The sequence below is a fragment of the Ursus americanus genome, chromosome 33 (assembly GCF_024610735.1).
Source record: "Ursus americanus isolate L20-20 chromosome 33, mUrsAme1.1.p, whole genome shotgun sequence".
In the NCBI taxonomy this organism is placed as follows: Eukaryota; Metazoa; Chordata; class Mammalia; order Carnivora; family Ursidae; genus Ursus; species Ursus americanus.
Window position 1 is genome coordinate 18,976,352 of NC_142159.1, and position 24,736 is coordinate 19,001,087.

At 58.8% G+C, this 24,736-nt stretch overlaps 1 protein-coding gene across 9 annotated transcripts in view; it reads right to left on the minus strand.

Moving 5' to 3' along the window:
* The window catches only part of CROCC (ciliary rootlet coiled-coil, rootletin), a 48,884-nt gene that overhangs the window by 12,572 nt on the left and 11,576 nt on the right, over positions 1 to 24,736 (minus strand). For 5 of the 9 annotated variants that reach the window (XM_045804278.2, XM_045804279.2, XM_045804275.2 and 2 more), the window contains 23 exons: positions 21,233 to 21,418; positions 21,052 to 21,135; positions 20,917 to 20,978; positions 20,668 to 20,833; positions 20,020 to 20,126; positions 16,655 to 16,891; positions 16,080 to 16,176; positions 15,319 to 15,402; positions 14,642 to 14,875; positions 13,736 to 13,935; positions 11,938 to 12,120; positions 10,983 to 11,127; positions 10,147 to 10,293; positions 9,543 to 9,773; positions 8,619 to 8,812; positions 8,215 to 8,342; positions 6,922 to 7,091; positions 5,365 to 5,544; positions 4,436 to 4,588; positions 3,938 to 4,081; positions 3,264 to 3,502; positions 2,624 to 2,783; positions 1,021 to 1,188 (listed from right to left, as the gene is read on the minus strand). In XM_045804278.2, the coding sequence (XP_045660234.2) occupies positions 1,021 to 1,188; positions 2,624 to 2,783; positions 3,264 to 3,502; positions 3,938 to 4,081; positions 4,436 to 4,588; positions 5,365 to 5,544; positions 6,922 to 7,091; positions 8,215 to 8,342; positions 8,619 to 8,812; positions 9,543 to 9,773; positions 10,147 to 10,293; positions 10,983 to 11,127; positions 11,938 to 12,120; positions 13,736 to 13,935; positions 14,642 to 14,875; positions 15,319 to 15,402; positions 16,080 to 16,176; positions 16,655 to 16,891; positions 20,020 to 20,126; positions 20,668 to 20,833; positions 20,917 to 20,978; positions 21,052 to 21,135; positions 21,233 to 21,418 (3,699 nt within the window). The remainder of the gene's footprint in view (positions 1 to 1,020; positions 1,189 to 2,623; positions 2,784 to 3,263; positions 3,503 to 3,937; positions 4,082 to 4,435; positions 4,589 to 5,364; positions 5,545 to 6,921; positions 7,092 to 8,214; positions 8,343 to 8,618; positions 8,813 to 9,542; positions 9,774 to 10,146; positions 10,294 to 10,982; positions 11,128 to 11,937; positions 12,121 to 13,735; positions 13,936 to 14,641; positions 14,876 to 15,318; positions 15,403 to 16,079; positions 16,177 to 16,654; positions 16,892 to 20,019; positions 20,127 to 20,667; positions 20,834 to 20,916; positions 20,979 to 21,051; positions 21,136 to 21,232; positions 21,419 to 24,736) is intronic. The other 4 variants (XM_045804272.2, XM_045804274.2, XM_087858547.1 and 1 more) reach the window with 3 other exon arrangements.

The window sequence follows — 24,736 nt, forward strand, 5'->3', positions numbered from 1 at the left end:
TAGTGGTCCCCACCCGGGCAGGATATGCGGAAATATTCCCGGGAGTGTGGGGGTCAACTACGAGAATTTGTTTTTTCTCTTCCTTCTGTGTATATGCCTTGTAATATACACAGTTTATTGGTAATAAACAGCCAGCACTTACATAGATAGGACTTAGTACTTCCCAAAAAAGTCAACTCTAATTACCACTGTGAATCATCTCTGTTTTACAAAGGAGACTGAGACACACAGCAGTTGCATAACTTACCCCAGGCCACACAGCTACTGCGTTGAGAGCTAGGACGCAAAGCCAGGCACACTGGCTCCAGAAGCTGTTTATCTAACTATTAGGTTGTACTGCCTCTCAGCGTACATCGTTTATCAATAAATCACACAATGGGGCATGTACTAAAAAATTATTTTCTGATGGAGTGCATGGTCACACACCCAGCCCTCTGGGTGGTCGTGAATCACTAGAAACCACCATTTACGGAACACCTGGAAGCCAGGACCTATGCCAGGGCCCCCATCCCATGAATGCTCTGAAGCACGGAGAGGTCAAGTGACTTAGTCAAGGTCACACAGCAGATTTGCTACAGTGAAACAGCCAGGAAAGGAGAATGGAAAAAGTGCAGGCTTTGGAGTCAGACAGACCTGGGTGCCTGTGTGACCTTGAGTAGATCCCTTGACCTCTCTGAGCCTAAGTGTCTGGGTGTCTGTGTAAAATGGGGCTAAGTATACCCACTTCCTGAGGCAGCTGGGAGATTCAAACCCGGTTAGGTCTACAGAGCTTCCCCTCACACACACACACACACACACACACACACCCCGGCTATAGTTCTTGCAGTTTTTATTACTATTATTATACGTGGAAAAGAATCTCAAAGGGCGGGAAACAGGGCCAAGTCCTAGGGAGTGATCTCTCAGAATGACTCCAGGGCTGGAGTCCCCACCTACTTCTTGCTGGTGGGAGGAAACACAGGGCACCCCAACCGTCTCCTAAGACCCTCCCCATCCACACAGCCCACCCGGCCGAGTTACCTCCTGCCGCATGGCCTCCAAGCTGGCCTCGCCCTTCAGCAGCTTCTGTCGGAGGCCGAGGGCCTCCCGCCGGCCCTCCTTTTCCGCCCGCTCGCCCAGTGTCAGGCGGCCCTGCAACTCCACCAGTTCCCGGCCCAGCCTGGCGTTCTCAGTGTCCAGCATCTTCATCTGTGAGAGAGAGCGGACACAGGGAGGACCTCGGACCCATTCTCAGCATCCACAGCCCCTTTTAGCGCAAGGTGTTGGAGGCCTGTTCAACTCCACTCCTATACTTTGCCTGGTCCAGGCACAGGGGGCACTCAGGACCCAATTCTCTAGGGACACAAACATTGAACACCACCTCAAAGCCACTGGGAACCTCCCCCAGATAACTTCACCGAGCTCCAGCCCCGCCAGGCACGTGGGCACCAAGGACCTCCACTGCCCGCCTCATCGTAACCACTCCCCATGGGGAGTGCTGGACCCCCGACAGAACAGTGACTCTGGAGGGAGGCACCACAGCTTCCCGGCCACCTTTCTCTCCAGGGATGCCTGACTCTTATGGAGTACTTACCTCGTGTCCACCCCTGTTCTAAGCACTTCAACTGTGTGAGCGCATTTCATCTTCACACAACTCTATACGGGGCAGGTACTAACATTATCCTTATTTAACAGACAAGAAAACTGAAGCTCAGAGAGGACAAGTGACTTGTCCAAAGTCACACAGCCCACAAGCAGCAGACTGGGAGTGGATCTTGGACAAGCGGAATGCAAAGGTATGTTCTAAGCCCCTGTTTCCCCAGAGGAGCAGGTGGGGGGTAATGCCTGGAGGGAGGGGAACATAGATCGTGCCACAGCACGCAAAGCCCCCAGCAAGAGCCTGCCGCACAACTGTGACTTCCTCTCAGGGACTCCCGTGGTTTCCCGGGACTTCCACACAACAGGAAGGGGCCTGAAGGGATAAACAGGGGCAATGGTGGGAGATGAAGAGGATCTGGTGGTCAGGCTGTGAGAGCTCTGGGCAAGGCAGAGCCGAGGAGCCCAGTGGGGCTGTTGCCTTTTCTGCAACTCTTCTGGGAAAGCCTGAACCAAGGATAGTTTTTGTATTTTTAAATAATTGGAAATGGTTTGTTTTTAAATGGCTGGAAGCAAATCAAAGAACGACATTTCTTACACGTGAAAAAGGATATAAAACTTGACTCCAGCATCCACACACCAAGTCAGAATGGGACCCGTGCCCACGCGTTTCTGTACGGTGGGGCTGCTTTCTCGCTCTGACGGCAGAGTTGGGGGCTTACGACAGACTGTGTGGCCTGCGACGCCAGAAACAGTTACTGTCGGGTTCTTTACAATGTTTGCCAGCCCCTGACCCATCTCACAGGGGGTGCACCTCTTCTTGTTCCTAGTCTCCTTTGAGATATGGATAAGAGCTCCAGACCCTCTCCTGGGAGAAATGTGAATGACTACGTACACAAATGTATACACACACACTTTTGCACAGTTTCAGGGGTTCTTAAGTTGCGAGGCCTTGTTAAAGGTCAAGGCCCTGGTTGTACAGATGTGGGGACCCAGGCTCCACACACGGGGTGCTACTGGTCCGGCAGCAAGTGCCCGGGGAGGGTACCTGCCGCCGGAGTTCCTGCAGCTCCCTGCGGGCCTCCAGCCGGGCGCGCTCCACCTCCTGCAGCCCGGCCCGCAGCTCCTCGGCCTCCTTGCCCACAGCCACCCGCGCCTCTGCGAGGAGCGCCAGCTTCTGCTCCTTGTCCTCGTTGGCGAGCTTCAGGCTGGGGTGGGGAGGAGGCAGAGGTCAGCGGCGGCCACAGGTCCCGGGAAGAGACAGTGTGCGGATCTACACAGACGTCTGTTCCCCTAATCCCCTGAGTGGGTCCGGCTGGCTGTTGGCCTAGAGGTGCCCCGAGTGCTACTCGCCCAAGTGGCCCCTCCTGAGCTATGCCCTGGGGGGCCGGGGGCCAGGCCTGAGGCCGCAAGGGGCAGACCAGTGACTCCAAGGTTGGGGCTAGTGTCCAGGGTGACACCAGCAGGTGGGGTCAGAGTCTGGACCCAACCTTGCCTACCCTTTCTTTCAGATATAGGAAAACCACCTAAAACTACCCAAGTGCCCAGCTGTGGTTCAAGGGCAAAGACTCCCCATCTGTGTGATGTCCCCAGAACCGTGGGGGCGAAGTTAGCTTCCAGGGATGAGATCCAGTGTGCAGGATGGGCTCGGTGTAGGACTCGGGACGGGTCCCCTCGCGTCACCCCACCTGATCCGTTCGCTTTCGGCCTTCTTCACAGCCGCCCGCAACTCCTCGTTGGACCGCCGCAGGGCCTCGCGCTCCTGGACACCCTCGCTCAGGCTGCGCCGCAGCTCGCTGGCCTCCTGGCGCTGGGCCTCGCAACCATCCTGACCCTCGCGCACCTTGCGCTGGGCCTCCAGCAGCTCCCGCCGCAGCCTGTCCCGGGCATCCTCCAGCAGGCGCAGCTGCATCCGAAGCTCTTCTGCCTGGGAGGTGGCAGGTCGTCACAGGACAGGGTACAGGCCCCACTCCAGCTGGGACTTGGCACCAGCCCACCCGTATCCCTGGCCACAGGCACCTGCCCCCTTGCTCTGCAACAACTTAGACCAGACGTAGGAGTTCTGATTTGGGGCAGAGCACGCTGGACTTAGTGGGGTCTGGGCCTGAAATAATCACCCACTGGGATCTTTCTAAGGAGGGACACGAAGTGGGCAGGGACCCCCACCAGTGCCCTGGGTCCCACATGTGCATCACAAGGACTACATAAATGCCTACTGCCTCATTTCTGCACTGGCCGTTCATTTGTTCTCACACGCAGGGACAAATCTTAAACTCTTCTAGACCCCAGAAGGCCAGGTCCCCAGCGGCATATAGTGCACTGCCCAGAACGGGGTTTGGGGGGAGGGCTGCCTCCAGCTCACCTCGCGAGCAGAGGATTCCCGCTGCCTGTCCAGGTTTTGGGCCTGTTCCTGCAGCCTCTTCACCTCCTGGGCGTGGGCGGCAGCAGCCTCCTCAAGCTGGGCCCGTAGGTCCCGCAGCTCGGACGTCAGGGCATTCACGGTGCTCTAGGACAGGCGGGCTCCTCAGACTCTGAGCCACCGTACCCCTCCCCCAGCTGTTCCCAGTGGGGCCAGCTCAGCTGTCCACCTTCAGCTCCAAACACGGCCCCTCCCGCTGCCCGGCCAGACCGTCTGCTGGCCCCTTGGTGCCCAGTGAGTGCTGTCCCCGTAGCTGTTCTCTCCCTCAGGCTAGGATTCACTGGGCAGAGCTCTGCTGCCTCCCTCTGATGGGGCCTCCCAAGCGAGGGCTGAAGCTTCCCCCACAGCCTGGAGGCTTCCCCAGGGCAGAGCCATGCCTCCCCCTTAGACAGGGGGTCCCTCCAGAGAGGGCTGTGACTCCCAGCTCAGATGAAGGCCCACCTGCCTGGGCTGCCCTACCCGGTCCTGCTCCTGCCGGCTCTGAGCGTCTCTCTTCTGCCGTTCCATCTCCAGGGAGATGGCAGCCAGGCTGTGCTGTGTGCCCATCAACTTCTCTGAAAGTGCCGTCTTCTCCGACTCCTTCAGGGACAGGGCCTGGCAGAGGCAGGGAGCAAACGGCCTTGGGGGCTTGGTTGGTCATGGGGGCATGCTTGGCCCTTCCCCGCACCCTGCCCTAGGAAATGTGCCCACTGGGGGATTGCTACCTTGTCTGGGTCACCGCAGGCGGACCCAGGGCAACGGTGCAGACTCAGCCCCTCTGTAGCCCCAGAAAAGACTCACTCCCTCTGTAGCCCCAGAAAAGACTCACTCCCTCTGTAGCCCCAGAAAAGGGCACAACAGCTGTAACAATAAGTCTGGACACGGACACAACTCAGAAAGCTCACTAACTTGCCACAACAATCCTTGCCCTTCGCTATTCCCCTTTTACAGTTGAGGAAACAGACTCAAGAGGTACAGTGACTTGTTCAGGGGGACATGGCTCGTGAGGAGACAGACGCAGCCCAGCCTGCCTCCATGACATTGTGAGAAAGTCAGGCGTTCGTTCTCTTGAGGAGGGTCTGCTGGTACATGTGGGCCTCACGGGGACTGCTCGGAAGGCAGTCCTGGAGGCACCCTGGCCAGCCCGCAGTAGCAGACGGGATGGCGGACTGTGGGCCTGCTTTCCTGGACCCAACACTCATGGTGTCTCGAATGCGAGGCATGGCTCGCTGGACGTGGGTCTCAGCGTAGCTTCACACATGCCCCTTGAGCTCCCCCATCCTGCAGGCGAGGACACCGAGACCCAGAGAGGGACTCCTAGCTCCTAGCTGCTGGGTGGCTGAACAGGGGCCCCTCAGGCGGCAGCGGAGGCCACACCAGGGCTCACAAACCTGCTGCTTCTCGCTCTCGGCCAGGAGAAGGCCCTCATCCCGCTCCTGCTGCAGTGCGGCGATCTCTTCACTCAGCTCTTCCTTCTCGGCCTCCAGCCGCGCCAGCAGCTCCTCCCGCTCCCGCTGCAGCTCACTCTGCAGCTGGGCCCGCTCGGCCTCCAGCTCCCGCCAGGCCGCCTCCTGTGGGCCAGGCCCGGGCACATGTGACCCACGAGGCTGGGCCCAGGCAGCCCCTCACCAGTCTCAGGGCAGCAAAAGCCACTTGTAAGCCCAGACCCTGAGGGGCAGGGCAGGCGACCAGGTAACTCCAAGGTGGGGTGAGTGATCAGGGCTGTGCTGGGGACACGCCAGGGCTGTGCAAGCCCCAGGGAGTGGCAGCAGCCTGGCCTGGGGGTCAGAGAACGTTTCCTGAAGGAGAGAGGGCAGCAGTCAGCCAGTTAAGAGAGAAAAGAAACAGAACCCCAGGCCCAGAGTCCAGCCGCAGAGAAGGCCTGGAGGATAGAAGGAACAAGATGCACTGTATTTAAGGTCCCTGGAGCTTGGACTATGAGGGGACGTGGTGAGCAAAGGAACCACAGTCACAGGCAGCAGCCAGACCAGACCAGGCCCTGTGGGCTGTAGGGAGGGGTGGGCCGATTCTGCGAACAGCTGGAGCAAGAGAGAGCCTCGAGTCAGGGTGACACAGAATAATCCAAATGTGGGACTAAGGAGTTGTTCAAAGTTATAGAAGAAGGATAGGGATTGGGGCTCAGGTAGAGAGGAGCTGGATGGGCTGTGAGCGACGAAGGGGGCCTGGGGGAGGCACAGCCGCTAGAAGAAGAGTACAGATTCGGTGACCTTAAGGGGCCAAGTGAGAAGGTGCAGGAGGAGTTAGAGAGGACACAGGAATTTGGCTCCCTGGGGACTGGATGGGTGGGTGGGTAGGTAGAACCCATAGGGAAAGAAAGGCTCCCTCGGGGTCCCAGGCAGGTACCTGGCCCCAGCCCTAGGCCCTAGCAACTTTGTGAGTACACACAAGTGCTCCTTCTTCGAATACTTTGCTGCCACCTGCTGGAGAAGTGAGATACTATCTGCCCAAACCCAAGAAGACTATATGGGGCCTGGTACCCCAATGGTCATAAAGGACAGCCCGAACCTCTGTCAGAGGCAGCCCTGTCCGACATGGGTGACTCGGGTCCCCTGCCCCGAGGCCTGCTCTGGACCGTATCTCAGCGCCATTATAACAGTGGAGCACTTATGAAGTGCCAATCACTATGCTAAACCCTTTACATGGATTATCTCCCCTCATCCTCACGATACTCCACAGTATCATCGTCCCCATTGTTACAGACGGGAAACGAAGGCACTCTAGGTAACCTAACCAGGATGTGGCCAAGATCAGGTCCAAACCCAGGCAATGAAATTCTAGACCCAGGGTTCTTAAATAGCTCTGTTCTGTCTTCTAGGAACCAGGCCCTATGCCTTTCTATGTGCTCAGGTTCCAGAGTGGTCTTTACTCTGAAGTCACAGAGGAGACACTGGTTCAGAGCCCTGCCTGCCCCAACCAGCTGCCCGAACCTTCTCTCGCTGGAGTCGTTCCAAGTCCTCCTCGTGGGCTGCCCGCTGCTCCCGGAGAGAGGCCTGGGCCTCCCGCTCAGCCTGCACCAGCTTCTGGGCCATCAGCTCCTTGTCCAGAGCTGCCTTCTCCTCTACAGTTGTCATCTGTTGCCGCAGGCCCGCCAGCTCCCCTGCACAGGAGGGATGGGAGGAGGGGGCAGGACTGGGACTCAAACCAGATGAGCCATGCGGGCAAAATCCCAGAGGGGAGAGGGCCCACCTGGGATCTAGGCCGTGTTCCCTTGGAGAAGCTTCTTGCCCTCCTGGGGCCTGTTTCCCCATCTGCCACGTGATTCCACTGGCCCTGTCCCCCTCCCTACCTGGCTGGAATGGCATCAAAGGAATGAAATGACAAGAGGAAGACCCCCTCAATGGGGAGGTTAGCAAAAATATAACCGCCCCCATTATGGATTGAGTGCTTACAAGGGGTCAGACTCTTGGCTGAGCACGCGAGAGATCTACTCTCAGTGCAGCTTCATGATAACACAAAGGTACCTTATCTTGTGCCCAATCTACAGAGGAGGAAATGGAGGCTCAGAGGAGACAGGAAATTCCCCAAAGCTGCATAGCTCTCCATAAAGCATCTCCTCCGATGACTGATTGCCATAAACAGGCCTGGTGGGCTGTCAGCACTAATGGACGTGACCATGGGGAAGCCACACCCCGCTATGGACCAATCTAGAAGCCATCTCCTGGGTCGGAAGCCCGCCAGAGACTCTGTCGGCATTTCCCTGCCTCGGTCTGTGTGGCTCAGGTGGAGGTGGACGGGAAAGTTAATTTTCACGGGCCCAAGTGGCTGCCTAATCCACGCTTGTTGAGCAAGAGAAAGCCCTGAGTTCAGACACTGGGCAGGGAACGTGGAGGGAAGCGGGGCTGGGAGTGTGGGGCTGAGAGAGTCCACGGCTCTGCACAGAACTCCAACCTCTCTAAGCACCCTGGTGACGAGAAACAGCCACCGCTGGCCGAGCCAGGCACTGTGCCAAGGTCTTCACGTGCTTTTCTCACCTCATCCTGGCAACAGCCTTAGAAGGACAGTGCTATCACCTCTCACTGTCAGATGAGGAACCTGTGGCCCAGACAGGGAAGGGGCTTGCCCGAAAAAGCTCGGATCTAAGTGGCAGCAGCAGGACTGGAACTCAGGTCAGCCAGACTCCAAAGCCAGTGCTCCCAACTTCCGGAGACCCCAGGACCCGACAGGTTATGGCCTGAGCTGGAACCTGGAGTTCCCCACCCCCAACCCACGTGCCCCCATACCAGTCAGGGCTTCCTTGGCCAGCAGCAGGGCCTGCCCGTCGGCTTCCAGCTGCTCTCGGCGGGCCTCGAGCTGTGCCAGCTGCCGCTGCACCTCGAACAGGCTGCTCTCCAGGGCTTCCTTCTCCAGGCTGCAGCACACGCGATCCCTGAGGCCTTGGGACTCAGCCTCCCGGGCCCCAGGAAACTGTGACTCCCAGGGTGTGGCCAGCCATGGGCCGGGTGCCAGTCTACCTGCTCAGCCAGGCCCACGCTCCCTGGGGAAGCCGAGGCCCGAGCTAGGGCATGCTGGCAAGCCTGGCTCCTAAGTAACTGTCCCTGTGGGCCAGTGCCAGGGTGTGGTTGGTCACAGTGTGGCCCCGGGCAGACCTCCCCAGGGTGGGCTGGGCGGAGCCCAAGGGCCTTACCGTAAGCGAGTGGCCTCCTCCGACAGGGTCCGGCCTTCTCGCTCAGCTGCCGCCAGCTGCACCGCCAGGCCGGCCCGCTCCTTGGCCAGCGCCTCCTTCTCCCGGGCTGCCCGCTCGAGCACCTCCACCTGCCGCTGCATCTCCCTCCGTGCCTGTTCCAGCTCCTGTTCCCGCCCGCTCAGCTGCCGGGAGAGCTGGCCCCCGCCCGGGCCCTGTGAGCGCCACTCCCCGAATCTCCCAGCTGCTCACCAAGCAGCACCCTAACCCTGAGCCCAACCCAGCCCTGGCCGGGCCGGTGGGAGACCTGGGGTCAAGCTTAGGCTCTGCCCTGATGTGCTCTGTGTGCTTGGGACAAATCACAGCCTTCTCTGGACGTGCGACGTACACGCGTACAAAAATACGTAAGCGTCCTCACGCAGTCTGGGGCGTAACTTTCTGGAGGAGCTGAATATACCAAACAGACTCGGAGTGGAGACCTGGAGCCCTGCTCCCTGTGCCCCACGGCCCATCCCCTAGGCCCCTTCCCAGGAACCTGGGCCCTCTAGCACAGACACTGAAAGAGGCCCCTGGATGCCTAAAGCCCTAAGGTGCCTTCCAGCTATGTTCTAAAAAGTCTAAGATTCCATTTCCAAAATTCTCCATCTAGCATCATGTCATGATTTTTTACCGAGTGGTGATTCCTCCATCTACCAAGTGCTTACGAGGGTGTACTCATCAGAACCATCCTTTGTGATAAGAACTATTAGCCCCATGTTACAGAGCAGGCGACTGAGGCATTGGGAGGTTGGGTAGCTTGCCCAAGGCTCCCAGCTAGCAAAGGGAGGGCTGGATTTAAACCCACAATCAGGACAGGATGCAGGGGGCTGGGAGCCTGAAAGCCCCTCCCACCTGCTCCCTCCTGCTCCCACCCCCACAGACACCCACCTGGGCCAGCTGTTCCTGCAGCCGGCAGCGCTCCCGGCGCAGCGTGGGAAGCTGGAACTCCAGGGCCTCCCGGGCCTGCTCTGCCACGCGCAGGGAGCCCTCCAGGCCCTGCTGCTCCACCTCCTGCTCCAGCCGCAGCTGCTCTAGCCGCTCCCGCTCCTCCCGCGCCAGGGAGGCCTCCTGCTCCACCTGCCGCTGGCGGCCCAGCAGGGCTGCCTTCTCCTCTTCTAGCTGGGGCAGCCAGATGGAAGCGAAGGAGCAGGTCGGCTCAGCCCCCCAACTGCGGAAGGGGGTCCCACCCAGGACCAAGGATGCCCCCTCCTCTCCCCCCACCCACCCACCATAGCCGGCCCAGGGGAGGCCCCCTGGGGGTAAGGGGCGGTCCCTTGGGCATATGGACACTGAGGAGGGGGCAGTGGAGAGGAGGGCCCACGGAGCTTCTTTCTCAGACATGAGAGAAGATACAGATGGAGTCAGAAGAGAAGAGAGACAGAAAGAGGGGCAGCGACCACAACAGGTGCAGGGCCAAAGGGGTACGGGGAGATATGCACCGACGCAGGGGGTGGGGGGCGAGGCAGGGGGGGCCCGCCGGCACCCAGCATACCTGGGCGACAAGGCGGTTCAGACCCAGCTTGTCCTGCGCGAGGCTCTCGTTGAGGGCACTCAGCTTGGACAAGGAGTCGCGCAGAGAGGCTTCCTCCACTCTCAGCTTGGTCACCGAGAGCTCGAGCTCCGCACGGCCAGCCTCTGCCTGCGGGACCAGGGTGTCCAGGGACAGTCAGAGGGCAGAGATGGAGAGAGAGGGGAGCCGGGGAGAGGCAGGAAAAGACGCGCAGAGACACGGGACGGGAGAAGGTGGAGAGATGGATGCAGGAGTGTGGGGAGAAACGAGAGGCAGAGAGACGGGCCCTTCTGAGATGGTGGGGTGGGGGGCGGGGAGACACAACGTGAGACAGAAAACCACCCGTGGAAGGCCTGCTGCCTTCGAAGCTACTCAAAAGAAGCCGACATGGCACAACTGTGCGGGAGCAGCGGAACCCCGGCTCGTGCAGGGCAACGCCAGGGTCAGAGGGTCCCAAAGGGTGGGGTCTGGGGAGGCACTGCTCAGGACCCAGACTAGAGGGGTGGGGCAGGTACCCGCCAAGGACAGTGCCCCCAGCTCTCACAGTCCCCAGGACCTGCGTCCAGAGATGGGATGGGATGACCTGAACGACAGGCACTGCCGCAGGAGCATCCGGACAGGCAAGGACAGGACCACTAATAGAGGTCAGTTCACTATGGCTGGGGTCGGAGGTCAGCCTGTGGTCCGGGCGGAAGGGATCAGCCCGTGCACTGGGTCAGAGGTGAACCTGACGCAGGGGTCAGTCTGTGGCCAGAGTGAGGAGGCCTGGGGCCCGGGGGAGAGGTAGGATTGGGGCCGTGCAGCACCCGGGCTCCCACCTTGGTCAGCGCCTCGGCCACCTCGGCCTTCTCAGCCTGCAGCATGTCCCGCTGCAGCGTGGCACAGCTCAGCGCCTCCCTCACGTCCACCAGCTCCTTGGCCAGCCCCGAGCGCTTTGCTTCCAGCTGCTCTAGCTGTCTGTGGCTGTGGGACAGAGGGTGCGGGCCAGGCCTGAGACAGGAGCCCTGGAGGCCAGAGCCTCACTCCCAAGAACAGCCAAGCCCTCTGCTTTGGGCTCTGTGACTCCAGGCCTCCGTTTTCACATCTGCAAAATGGGGTAACAGCTGCCTCATGAAGTTGTTATAAGGATACAGGACCTACTGACCACGGAGTGCTTAAAACAGCGCGTGACGTACCTCCCCAAAGCTGCAGAGACATGAATAACCCCCACTACCACAACGTACTAAACACCACCGCGACTCACGCCTCAGAAGACAAAGCAGGGCAGCGGGGAAGAGGTTAACTCTGGAGGCAGAATGCCTGGGTTCGAATCCTGGCTCTTCTACCAACTGGCTGTGTGACCTTGGTCAAATTACATGACCCTCCCGTGCCTCAGTTTCACCATCCCCAAAATGGGGATAGTGACGGGTCCTCCATCACGGAGGTACCATGAACGCTGAACAAGAGAATGTCAGTGCTTAAAATGGAGTCCGGCACTTGGTAATATTATTATTAATACTATTAGTGTAACTTTCCATTTAAAAAATAATACGAATATTACTACTGTCATTTTAGTCCACGCCTCCCTCACAGCAGTCTTCTGATCCCAGGGAAGTGACTCGACCTCCCCGAGCCTGTTTCCTGAAATGGGGCTGACTGGAAGACCCTACATCAGAGGCCGTGAAGATTCCTCAAGATGGTCGGAGGCGTGGGTCCTCCGTGGCCCCCAGGGATACCTTCGGGAGCCCCAAGGGCCATTTGGCGGCCCTGGCAGGGAGACCAGAAGCTACTCGCCTGCGCTCCAGCTCCCTGCGAGTCCGCGTGCGGTCCTGCGCCGTGTCCTCCCGCTCCTCCTCGAGCCGGTCCCGCTGGCGCCGCAGCTCCTCCTGGGCCGCCTGCAGCTTCTCGCGCTCCTGCCGCAGCTCCTCGGCCTGCTGCTGGGCCGCCTGCAGGCTGGAGGCCAGGCCGTCCTTCTCCCTGCAGGACGAGACGAGCGGGGGCTGAAGGGGATGCTGGGGCTGCCCCCCCCAGGGAAGAAGGTCATGCTGCTGTCCTAGCATGAGCCACATCCTCCGACCTCGAAGGCACTTGCCTCCAGGAAGCCTTCCCTGTCCCCATCCATGGGTGACTCACTTCATCCACATCTCGGAGCCGACTCTTCCCAGGGGAGGACACCCAGCTTTCCTTCTCCCCCAACCCACCCACTCGGAGGCCGAGTGGGACGGATGGAGGCACTGGCATTATTCCCAAGCACTCCACCTCTCCAGGTTAGAGAGGCCAGGCTAGGCTCCGGAACAGTCGCAGGCAATTTTGCTGCCAGCTCTGCTAGTCCATATGACCAGGAAATGCCCCTAGAGCACCTGAACCCCTCAATTCTGGAAGACAGAGCTGGGCGTGTCCAGATGCCACACTTCCTGCTGCACAGGCCAGCAGCACGTGGTAGCCAGCAGGGAAGGGAGGGGGCAGCAACTGGGAACTCTGGAGATTTTCAGAGTGCTGCCTTCTCTCCCAGTTCCAGCAGTCACAGCAAAGGAGGAGGGGGGGAGGCATGTGTATCTGTCACCCCCCCCTTCCGAGCCAGCTGGGGTTTTTAGCTCAAGCTGAGGGCTGATTGCTGGCTGCGCCTCCACAGCCCCACCTCTTCCCTCGAAGCGGCAGCCCGAATGTGTACTAGATGCTAACTAAGGCTGGCGGTAGGTGGGAGAAACCACACAACACGACGTTAAAACAGCACCGTGCAAATGAGGCGTTCACTGTGTACGCAGCTACGTAAAAGCCCTCTCCCGAGGCACAGGAAGCTCTGGTTTTGCTGTCAGAGGACCTGAATTCCAATTTTACCCCCAGCCACACTGCTGTGTCAGCCTGGACAAGTCTCACAAGCTCAGGACAGTCACAGCTCCGAAGTGCATGAGTTTCACGGGAAGACTCACTGAGATAATACACGTAAAGCGCCTGGCATGAGCCCGGCACACGGCAGGTGTACGAGAAGCGTCTTCTGCCTCACTGCCAGGAACACGACGGGACGCAGAACCAGCACATTAACCGGGATTAGGCTGTGACAAGATCCTGCCTTTTTATTTCCCCTTTCATTTTTCAAACTTTTTATTCTACAGTTAACAGCAACAACAAAACAACAAAAATAACCAGGAGCTGAGAGTAGATAACTTCTTAGCACTGCCAATAGAACTCTCTGAGACGACAGAAATGTTCTACAGCCATTTGTGGCTAACGAGCACTTAAAATGTGGTGAGGACAACTGAAGGACTGAACTCTTACTTTTTAAAATGATTAAAGATTTTATTTATTTATTTCTTAATGAGAGAGAGAGAGCAGGAGCAGGGGGAGGGGTAGAGGGAGCAGCAGACTCCCCACAAAGCAGGGAACCTGACCCAGGGCTTGATCCCAAGACCCCAGGATCATGACCTGAGCCAAAGGCAGATGCTTAACGGACTGAGCCACCCAGGCACCCCAATAATGCTCAATTAATTTAAACGGACATACATGGCCAGTGATGACCACGTTAGTGCAATCCACACGCTTACAGGCTCGGGCTGGCATTAGATCCAGGCCCCACCTCCGACCCCTCATGCACCTGCTCAGAAGGTCGATGGTGCTCCGCAGACGCTGGGCCTCGCGCTGGGCATCCTCGTGAGCCTGGGTGGCCCCGCTGGACTTGTCCCGCAGACGCTGCAGCTGTTCCTCCAGGCCGCGGCGCTCAGCCTCGCTGTCACTGAGCTGTTTCCGCAGGGCGCCCAGGAGGTCCTGGCTGGCCTCATAGCGCCCACGCATGTCCTGCGGCACGGGAACCACTGAGTCTGGGGGAGCCCTAGGAAGCTCCCGGAGCGCCCCCTACTCTCTGCTCACTCCAGAGATGTACACCAGCCTACTCTGCAGCCTAGGCCCGGGGAAGGAGAAGGGGGCTAAGCCTCACAGACTAGGTTTCCACTCCCGTTCCCTGTGCCCCTACCGCCCTTCTGAGCGCTCTGCCAGGGCTCGGAGCCTCCATTTCCTTGGCCACTCCGACCTAAGCCCCAGACAAACTACCACGCACACTCCGTCCTCTCGTGGATTCGGACTACCCCAGGGCTCCCAGGCTCCTCCCCTTTGCATCCGGGTTCTGACTCTCCCCCCCCCCGCCCCCCCCCCTCCTCGCTGCCCCTAGTTCCCCAGCTCCTCTCATCCTAGATTGATTGCTCCCCCAGGGCCTTTTCCCGGGGTCCTGGCTCTGTCTGTCCCACAATCTATACCAGGACTCTAGCTCTGTCCCAGGCTCCGCCGCCCGCTGCCCAAGCACCTCCCACTCTGGGCTCAGATCAGCTTCCTCGCTCTCAGCCACTTCCATGGGTCCTGCCTGACTCAGTGGCTCTTTCCTCAGGGCTCTAGCTCCACTCCCAAACGCTCGGGCTCCACCCCCACGACACTGGCTCCGCCCCGAGTGGCCCAAAGCGGGTCCCCGGGACTCTGGCGCCGCCCTGCAGGGCGCTGGGGCTCCTCCTACCTGCACCTGCAGCTGGCGCTTGTGCAGGGCAGAGTGGATCAGGGCGAGCGTGGAGGAGTCGGAGCAGGCCGGCGATGGGCCTCGGCGCGGGGATCTGCCGCGGCCGGGCGAGGAGCGCCGCGGCGGGGAGGGGGTCCGGGGGCCCGAGAGCCCCCGCAGGCTGCCGTCCAACGTGTCCGCCGTGCGCTCGGAGCCGCTCAGCTGCACACCGCTCTCCATGTCCGACAGGACGGCCTGAGGTGGGGTAGGGGGAGGCCACTGAGAAGGGGGCCTCCGGGTCGGGCCAAGAAGCCCAGGCAAGGCAGTGGGGTCGCGGGGGCCACGTGTCCGGCTTCCCCGCACACTCCGCAGCACACTCTAAGCTCCCTTCCTACAGGTCTTCCCGATTCTACCCCTGGAGGCTCACAGCCCGCAGCAGGCTGGTGAAGTCTCCCATTTATTACTACGGCGTGATCGGGCGGCTCTCACAGACGGGCCTGGAATGGGCAGTGCCTCCCCTCTCGGACTGGGGCTCCCCTCAGGGTGGAGGCCAGGCTCAGCTAGCTGGGGTGTCCAACAGCAGCAGCCTGGGTCCCCACGGCCCCCAACCACTTGCAGTTTAACTCAAACCCACCAGAGGGGTGGTGCTCCCAGCCTGCCTGGCCCTGCCCGGCTCGGGGCTCCCTTCCACCTCACACCTGTGCCAGGTCCCTCAGGGTCTGCTGCAGCCCCTCTCCGTCCTCTGTCTCCAGGGCCGCCTGCTCCTGGAGCCGCAGGGATTCCTGGAGTGATAGTGGGGAGACAAAGAAACAGTGGTCACAGTCTCTGCCCTAGCCTGAAACTCCACGGGCATCTCCCTCCCTGGAGGCCCTGCCCATCAGGTGGCCTCTAAAGCCATGCCCATAGGCCTGCCACTTGGTAGACCCCATCACAGCCCCAGTGCCCTCACCAAACAGACCAGGGCACTAAATAGGTCACACACACTGTTGGAGGAGAGCTGGACACAGAACCCAGGCCAGGGCCCACACAGAAGGATGACCAACCCAGGGAGCACCCCTGAAGGGTGTCCCTCTCTGGGGAAGGCAGCTGAGCTCCAAGAGAAGGAGCCCTGGGCTGGCAGCACACAGGCATCTGTTCAAGCCCCAGCTTATTGGCTCTGAGACTCTGGACAAGTATTTCCCCTTGGGCCTCAGTTTCCTCATCTGTGTAACGGGAATCATGCTACAAGGCTGCTGAGAGGATGAAATAGGATAAAGGAGGTGAACATACTTACCACTAAGCCTGGCACACACCAGGTACCCACACTAAGCCTGGCACACACTAGGTGCTCAGTGAATGAGGGGTGAAACTGAGTCTAAATGGGATGCTAAGGGTGGCCCAACCAAACACGGCCCTCATCCACAGATCTGCTCTGTCTCCCGATCCCACCCTCCACGTCTCGGGGGCAGCTGCATCTCACCAAGGCCTCGAGCTTCTCGGTCAGGGCCTTGTTGACCCGATCCTTCTCCAGATTCTGGTTCTGAAGGCGCTCCACTGTCAGGGCCAGCTCTGTCACCCTGGAGGGAGGGCAGTAACAGAGGGGAAGGGGAGACCCACCCCACCTTCTCCTCCAACCCACCAGCTCTGTGTCCTTCATGCTTTCCCAAACCTCAGGGAGGGACCCTAGCATCCACGTCCCTAGCTGTGTGACCTTGAACAAGTCACTTTTCTCTGGACCTCAGACTGCTCGCCAGTAAAAGGAGAATGAGGATGCCCCTCGCTTTACATCATGGGAGGGCACTCTGGGGCTCGGCCAGGTCTCAGGAGCTAAGCGCATCAGTTCTAGCATCAGTGGTTAAACTGCTTGTTCGTGTGCCCTGGACAAGAGCCCCCCTGAGTCTCAGTCTCCCCCTCTGTCACATAGGGTGTCGCGGCAGAGTGGCTGAGCTCTCTCAAGGGGGACGGGCCCACCGCTGGTCACTCGTTCCTCCCTGCATCCCCAGATGCAGGCTCTACAGGGACGCCTGCCTCCTGCGCTGCCTGCCAGGCACCCACCTGGCACCGAGATTGGCCTTGTCCAGGTTGCTCTGCGCCTGCAGCTGGGCCAGGTCCTTCTCCTGGAGCACCTTGTCCCGCAGCTGCTCCTCCAGCTGCATCTGCAGCAGCGCCTGCTTCTCCAGGGCCGCCTCGGCCCGGCTCTCAGCCAGCCGCAGGCCGGCGCTCAGCCCCAGGTCCGCCTCCTGGATGGCCCTCGAGGTCCGGGCCAGCTCCCCTCCCAAATGCAGCAGGTCCCTGGGGGAGAGAGCACAGGATAGGCAGGGGATGGGGGCAGGCTCCCAAGTGTAAATTAAAACGATATCAGGATGCTACAGTGGGATGAGTGGGATGTCACTATCAGATTGGAAAAAAAAGAAAGTCCCATAACACACAGTGTAGGTGAGGCTCTGGAGAAACAGGCCCTCCTCGACACCGGTGGCATGAGGGTAAGCGGGTGTAACCACAACATAGGGCAATAAGGAAGAGCTCTGAAAATTATAAATGGATAGGCTCTTTGACCCACCAGCTACACCCCTAAGAGTTTATCCTACAGATACGGCCCAATGCAAGGAAAGGGACCTGTGTGTAAGGTGATCCACTGTAGCACTGCTCGTGTGAGAAATACTGGGGACAACCGAAATGCGCATCAAGGGGCGTCTGGGTGGCACAGCGGTTAGGCGTCTGCCTTCGGCTCAGGGCGTGATCCCGGTGTTATGGGATCGAGCCCCACATCAGGCTCCTCCGCTGGGAGCCTGCTTCTTCCTCTCCCACTCCCCCTGCTTGTGTTCCCTCTCTTGCTGGCTGTCTCTCTCTCTGTCAAATAAGTAAATAAAATCTTAAAATAAATAAATAAATGTGCATCAAAAGAGGGCTACCATTTTTTTAAAAGATTTCACTTATTTATTTGAGAGAGAGAGATAGCAAGAGAGAGGACGAGCAGGGAGGAGGGGCAGAGAGAAAGGGAGAAGCAAGCTCCCCACTGACCAGGGAACCCGATGTGGGGCTCGATCCCAGGACCCCGGGATCATGACCTAAGCTGAAGGCAGACGCTTAACCAATGGAGCCACCCAGGCGCCCCAGAAGAGGGTTACTGTTAAATAAAGGGGGTCTATCCATTCAATGGAATAGTCCGTAGCCAAGAAAAATGGGGAAGCTCGTCAGAGCTTCATACGGAGCCGCCTCCCAGTTACAACTATTAGGTGAAGACAGCATCTTCAAGAACACAAAGACGAGATTCCACCAAGAGTTTGGGGCAAAGGGGGGGGCAGGGAGAGAAAGAAAGTGCGCTCGAGAGAGAGAAAGAGAGAGAGAGAGAGAGAGAAAGTGTGTGTGTGTGTGTGTGTGTGTGTGATCTGCTGTATTTGCTTGTATAAAATAAGCCTGGAAGGTCATGTAGGAAACTGGTCATACCACTCGCCTCCAGGAGGGGAGGGAAGCATCTGGGCCAGGAATTACAGAGGGGGGGGGGGACTTCTCCCCTTTGGTACACCCTTTTGAAATTTGAACGGTGTGAATATACGAGTCATTCGAAAGTAAAGCGTGAAATTCTTATTTTTTTTAAGATTTATTTATTTACTTGAGAGAGGGTGAGAGTAGGGGGAGGGGCAGAGGGAATCCCAAGCAGACTCCACACCAAGCGTGGAGCCCGACATGGGACTCGATCTCACGACCCTGAGATCATGACCTGAACCAAAACCAAGGGCTGGATGTTTAACTGAGCCACCCAGGGGCCCCATACCTCACTGAAGCTTTAAAAAAAAATCTTAAAATGAAAATAAGTAAAGGGGTACCTGAAACCCCAACCTGAATCTGATCAAGAATTAAATCCAGGGGCGCCTGGGTGGCTCAGTCAGTTAAGCGGCTGCCTTTGGCTCAGGTCATGATCCTGGGGTCCTGGGATCAAGCCCTGCATTGGGTTCCCTGCTCATCAGGGAGCCTGCTTCTCCCTCTCCCTCTGCGCCTCCTCCCTGCTTGTGCTCTCTCTTGCTATCTCTCTCTCAAATAAATAAATAAAATCTTAAAAAAAAAAAAGAATTAAATCGAACATCCAATTTACAGGAAATACAGGGGACAAAGGTGTTAAACACCACCTCAGAATCCAGACTATGGGACTCTCTTAGGACAACTGTCCCACTTTCCTTCTATTTATTTATTTATTTATTTGGGGGAGGGGGGAGAGAGCTCGAGCACATGAGCAGGGGGAGGGAGGAGCCAACTCCCCACCAAGCAGTGAGCCCGACACCGGGCTAGATCCCAGGACAGTGGGATCATGACCTGAGTCAAAGGCAGACCCTAGCCAACTGAGCCACCCAGGCGCCCCCAACTGTCCCAGTTTCCTAAACAAACAAATGAAAAGACTTAAAAGATAAGTCAGCCAATCACATTTGGTGAGCATCTATGGGTCCTAATTCAAACAAATTATAAAGACAACAAGTGACTCATCTGTGACAATGATGAGTCAACTGGAAATCTGGACACTGAATATCCAATGACTTTCACAAAAGATCAATAATTAAACAAAGTTTTCATGCAGAAAAGGAAAGGAATTGCTTTGCCTGCCTCGGCTCTCCCCACAGCCTCACCTGCTCAAGGATCAAGCAGGACCAGCCTCCCCTACTGACATAGACCTTTGAGGCTCTCCCAACCTGACCTCCCTTCCCCTGCCTTTTGCTTCAGCCCCACTGACTGCCATGTCCTCCTACCTCCAAGCCTTTGCTCACACTCTTCCCTCTGCCTGGAGCGCCCCTGGCTCTGCTGGTTAAAATCCTACCCAGCCCTCGAGGTCCGGGCAAATTCCATCTCCTCTATGAAGTGTTTCCTTGACCTCCCCAACCCTCCCATCCTTCTGAGAATCTGGGATATTCTCTGTTCTATTTCCATGTCACTCACCACTCCCTTCCTCGTCTAGAATTTTGGGAGTCCATATCTTTTCATCACTAGAGTTTATGATGTCCCGTAGCAGAACCCGAATATTCTAGTGGATTAAAAGCAGGAGCTCTAAATCCTGACTTGGCCACTTACTTACCGCTGTGTGACCTTGGGAAGGTCACTCTACCTCTCTGAACCTTCGTGTCCTCATCTGTAAAACGGGGATCATTACAGTTCCCACCTCACGGGGACACCGTAGATATCAGAATAAATAAAATGGCCAAAGAGCCTAGCTCAGAGCAAACACTTAGTAAATGCTGACTGCCGCGATGGCGGTGGGAGTTCATTATTACTAGTTGTTTCTGTGTCTCCACAGGCCCTGGCACACAGTAAGTATGTTTGGTTGGACTGCAGGTCAACTGAGTTGAGTTGAATTCAGCTTAAAAAGCGGGGCTGTCTCCCAGCTGCTGCAGCGTCTCCCCAGGCCGTCCCTCCGCCAGCCGGGCCTCACTCACCTCTCGGTGGACATCTTCACTTCGCTGACCAGCCGACGGACCCCCACAACCTGCCTCCAGAGCAGGAGCAGGCGGCTGTGCTCACTGCTGAAGTAGGTGTTGAAGGACTGGAGGGAAGGCGGGAGGAGTGAGGGCGGAGTGAGGGCGGAGTGAGGGCGGAGTGAGGGCGGCCCCGCCCCCGCCCCCGCCCCGCCCCGCCTCCTCCCCAACTCCGATGGGATGCTCCCGGGAGGCCCTGTGGCCCAGGACGGGCCTGCGCCTAGCCAGCGTACAGGGGAAGGCGGGGAGCTGTCCCCGCACAGGGAACTGGGTTGCAACGCCTCCACGGGCTGCGCAAAGGTCAGAAAGTGCTGGAGACCCAGGTTTGCATCCCAGCTACCAGGGGCATCGCGGTATCATCGTGCGACGGTTACTTAACTTCTCTTTAAAATGAGCATGACGGCACCTACCACACACAGGTATTATGAGGAACAGAGAACATGCACGCCAGGCACGTGGTACGGGCTAAGCAAGGCCAGCTACTATGATGACCACTATTTACTTCTCTTAAAGGGCTCACCTGCCTGCAGGGCCTCCCTCTCCTGACCCCTTAGTCCTACCCCTCAGGTCAGGCTGGGCCCACCGGCCTCCCAGCACCCCCATGCCCACCTCCTCCTCACGCCTCCACGCCGCCTCCCGCTGCTCCAGCTCCTTACGGCAGCATGTCCAGTCAGTAGTCACCTTGCGTATGTCCTCACTCAGAGCCTGGTTGGCCGAGCTCGCCTGGTCCAGCTGCTCTCGGAGCATGGAGTTCACCTGGGCCAGGCTGGCACTCCTGGGGGGTGCAAAAGGGACCGGTGGGCACATGGCAGGAGAGGACAGCCCTGCCCGCCCTGCGCCCTCCCTGCAGCGTCCCACCTCTGCTGCTCCTCCTCCAGGCGGACGAGGGCGCTCTCCAGGTCATGGCTGTGCTCCGTGTCCTGGGTGGGAGAAGTGGGGCATCAGCTTGGGCAACAGAGGGAAGGGCCTGCCTCGCCCCACCCCGGCACCCACCCTCAGCCTCTGCCGCTCCAGTTCTGCAGATCTCTCCACCAGCTGCTGCTCCAGCTCCGAGCACTTCTTCTTGTACTGGAGGGTCTGTGGATGGGTGGGGAGTGGAAGATTAGTCCCAGGGGTGGAGAGCAGGGCAAAGCCAGCACATGGGGGGACAGGAGCAGGAGTGGGTGGCCCTGACCTTGGCCTGCAGCCGCTGCACCAGCTGGGCCTGCCGCTGCTGGCCTTCCTGGTAGGCCTGCAGCTTGCGCCGGTAGGAGGCCTGCTCCTCCTGCAGCTGCCTCCGCAGCTCCACGCTCTGCCGTACCAGCCCCCTGGGCTCGGGCGTTTCCGGCTCCCCAGACTCCAGCCGCACAGCCTGCTCCAGCTGCAGGGAAGGTCCCTGGGTGAGAGGCCCGGGCCTCCCGGGAAGGCAGGCACAGAACTCTGCAGGGGATGCCAGGCTGGGCCCCGACCCACAATGCCTTGCAGGCACATATGGGCAAGCCCAGGGTGCAATGCACGTGCACACAGGGTAATGCAGCTGTGCACAGACACGGGCTGAACATGCATGGACACACAGACAAGGCACGGGTGGACACATGCAGGTGGGCCCACGAACATGTGCATGCAAAACAAAACTGCACGGGGTTGGGGGGGAGGGGAACCTTACAGGCCCTCTGTGCACTTGCGTGGGTGCGCCATGAGCCTCTCTGCCGAACACCTCACCCAGCTGCGGTTGATTATTAGCAACATGCCCATGTCTCCCCACCCCCACCCAAAGTGAGCTCAGGAAAACCTGGATTTTTGTTCCCCATTGTATCTTAGACCCAGGAGAGTAGCAGTGGCGTGTCTGTTGAATCACGCATTAATCGCGTGAGCATATGTGAATACACTCAGAGGCAAAAACATACGCATGCATATCTGAGCTTAGAGACAGGCACACACATAAGGCCGAGTGGCAGTCTCAAATATCCCCAGGGTGACGCAGATGAACTCCCCGCCCCGCCCCCACGCCCCACATACGCAGGGCTCTGTAAGAGGCACACTCTCGAACTTAGGGCATGCTTATTGACACCCTCTCCTCCCAGCCCAGCCTCAGGTTACTCCCCCTCCCACCTTATGGGAAGCTGCTGTCAGCGCCCTGCTCCACCCCCAGGCAGCTGGCAGCCCGTTCACTGTGAGACCCGTGAGCACAGGCCGGGTGCCTGGATGCCTGCGTTGTCATCATTGTTGCTCTGGCTGGGCCTCCTAACCCCTTAGGCACCTGCTGGTCCCAGGGGGCCCTGCAGCCTCCTCGAGCTGTTGGGGAAGGGAGGAAGGAGCAGGCAGCTGAGGATGAGCGGGACTGACAGAGGAGTGACAGTGCCCAGGGAGAACCAAGGGGAAGACAGCTCCGCCTGGCTGATTCTGACCCAGGCCCACACTCGCCATCTACCTCCCCAGTGCCTGGCCTGCTAGCCCAGGCACGCCATCCACATGCCCTCCCACACCAGGTCCCGGGAAGCCAACAGCAAGGGCAACTACTCTCACCCTGGCTAAGTAACAGGACCAGGCCAGGCCAGCCGTCCGGGCCTACATTCACCCAGTATGCCCGGGAGCCCCTCGACGAGCCACCAACCACGCTAACAACCGGCCTCTCCCCACCCCACCCCATGTGCTGGGGTCAGGGCTGGAGCAGGGCGACAGTGGCCACTGGGGTGCCACCCATGAAGAGGGGCCGGTGGGCAGCACTTGAGGGCCTCTGCCTGGAAGGTAGGCTGCAGGCCCATGACCAGTGTCTGCATGGAGTCTGCCTAAGTCAGGTGACAGGCCCAGTGTCCCCATCTGAACGTGGTGGTACTGAGATACCATGTGTGCTGTGCATTGACCCAGGTGCAGCTCACTGGCTGTGGCTGGGCCGTGTTCTGTCATTTGTCTCCATATGGGACCCTGTGTGTCTTTGCGTCTAGGCCTTCACAGGAACCTCAGTGAGTGCCCATGTGTTCATGTGGGTTTTTTTTTTTAACTTTATTTATTTATTTGAGAGAGCAATACAGAGATAGTGAGAGAGAGCACAGGTGGGGAGGAGAGGGAGAAGCAGGCTCTCCACTGAGCAGGGAGCCCAACATGGGGCTCAATCCCAGGCCCCTGGGATCATGACCTGAGCCGAAGGCAGACGCCTAACCGATTAAGCCACCCAGGCGCCCCCGTTCATGCGTGTTTATGTCTGCATGCAGACCTGTAAGTGGGTGAGCAGGGCTGGGGAGCGTGTCTGGGCTCCACGCGTGTCTGTGGCATGCGTATCAGCAACTCTACGCCATGTGCAGGTATGCAGCGACCTCCGTCTGGCGGTGCGTGTCCGCGAGACGTGAGACCATATGTGTTGTCTGCAGGATCGGGTAGCTTGGGGGTGTAGCTGTGCGTCTGGGAGGTATGTGCTGTGAAGGCGGGGGGCTGTGTGGTGTCTGGCCGTGGGTGGGACTTATGCTGTGTCCGGTCCATGAACCGGAGTGTATCACTATGGGGGACTTGTGTTTCTATGTGACATCTGTGTGTGTGTCCGGGTGGCGTCTGATTGGGGCCCCAGCTCTGTGTGCTTTGCCCATCTGTGTGACCCAGGTGCTATTTGTTGTTGTGATTTAGGGGGGTTCAGGCACTGGCTTCCCCAGTGCTCACAGCCAGGCCCGGGCCACTCCTGGCCACACCTTGGCCCTTTGCACAAACTTCACCTCTCACAAAACAGCCTTTCAGTTTAACTTCTAATTCAAAAGGGAAAGAGGCGGGTCACCACGCTGAGGATGAAAGAAGTTTACTGTCTCCCTTAGCAACCGCTGCCCTACTACCCCCCATTCATTCACTGGATCCAGGTTGCCATGGACACTGGGGGAGCCCAGGGGGTCTGTCCTGCGGAGCCCTGGGGGGCGTGGCCATGCCTTCCTTCCCATTCCCAGCTGTCCTCCCCCAACACCTGCTCCTCAGGGACAGGAAGATGGGGGGAGGGGCTCCACAGGGACCGTGAGATCCTCCTTCTGACATGGGAGGTGGCCACGGGGAGCCTCTGCCTCAGTTTCCCTACATGCAGTCAACAGGACACAGATCCTGACCTCACCTCCACTTCTTTTTCCCAGGGATGCCATGGGGCTGAAAGGGTCAGAACAACCTCACTGACGGGCCTCCAAACAGCCCCCATGTAACCGTTATGGCCACACGGGCCGGTCCTGCCCCCTGTACCATGGGAACAAGTGGACAGCAGGGACTGAGTGTCACAGGACGGCAGAGCCCTGGACCTGGGGTCTTAACCCAGCTCCACCACTGACCTTGGGCTTATCGAGCCCTTGCTCTGGGCCTGCTTCCCCCTCTGTAATAAGGTGATCTCCAGGCTCTGGTGTTCTCTGGGAGCCCTGCCCCAGGACAGGCCTGGAGGTCATTCTCATCCAAACCCTGCCTGTAGTGGGGGGGCCTCACTCACACCACCTCACACCGAGTAAAGTGAAACGCCCGGCTCCCTCGATGTGCTATTCAGGGGCCTCCCCAGCCCCATGAGGGAGTCTTCCAGACTAATGCAGCCCCCTGCCCAACCAGCCTTTGGCCTGCTGCAGCCCCAGCCTCAGAAGCTGTGTTTTAGCAGAAAAGAAACCAGCCACCTCCCACCTCTCGTTCTCTTCCCCTGCCAGCTAGGCGGACCGCGCCAGCCTCCTTGTCAGTCAGAAGCTAGCGTTTAAGA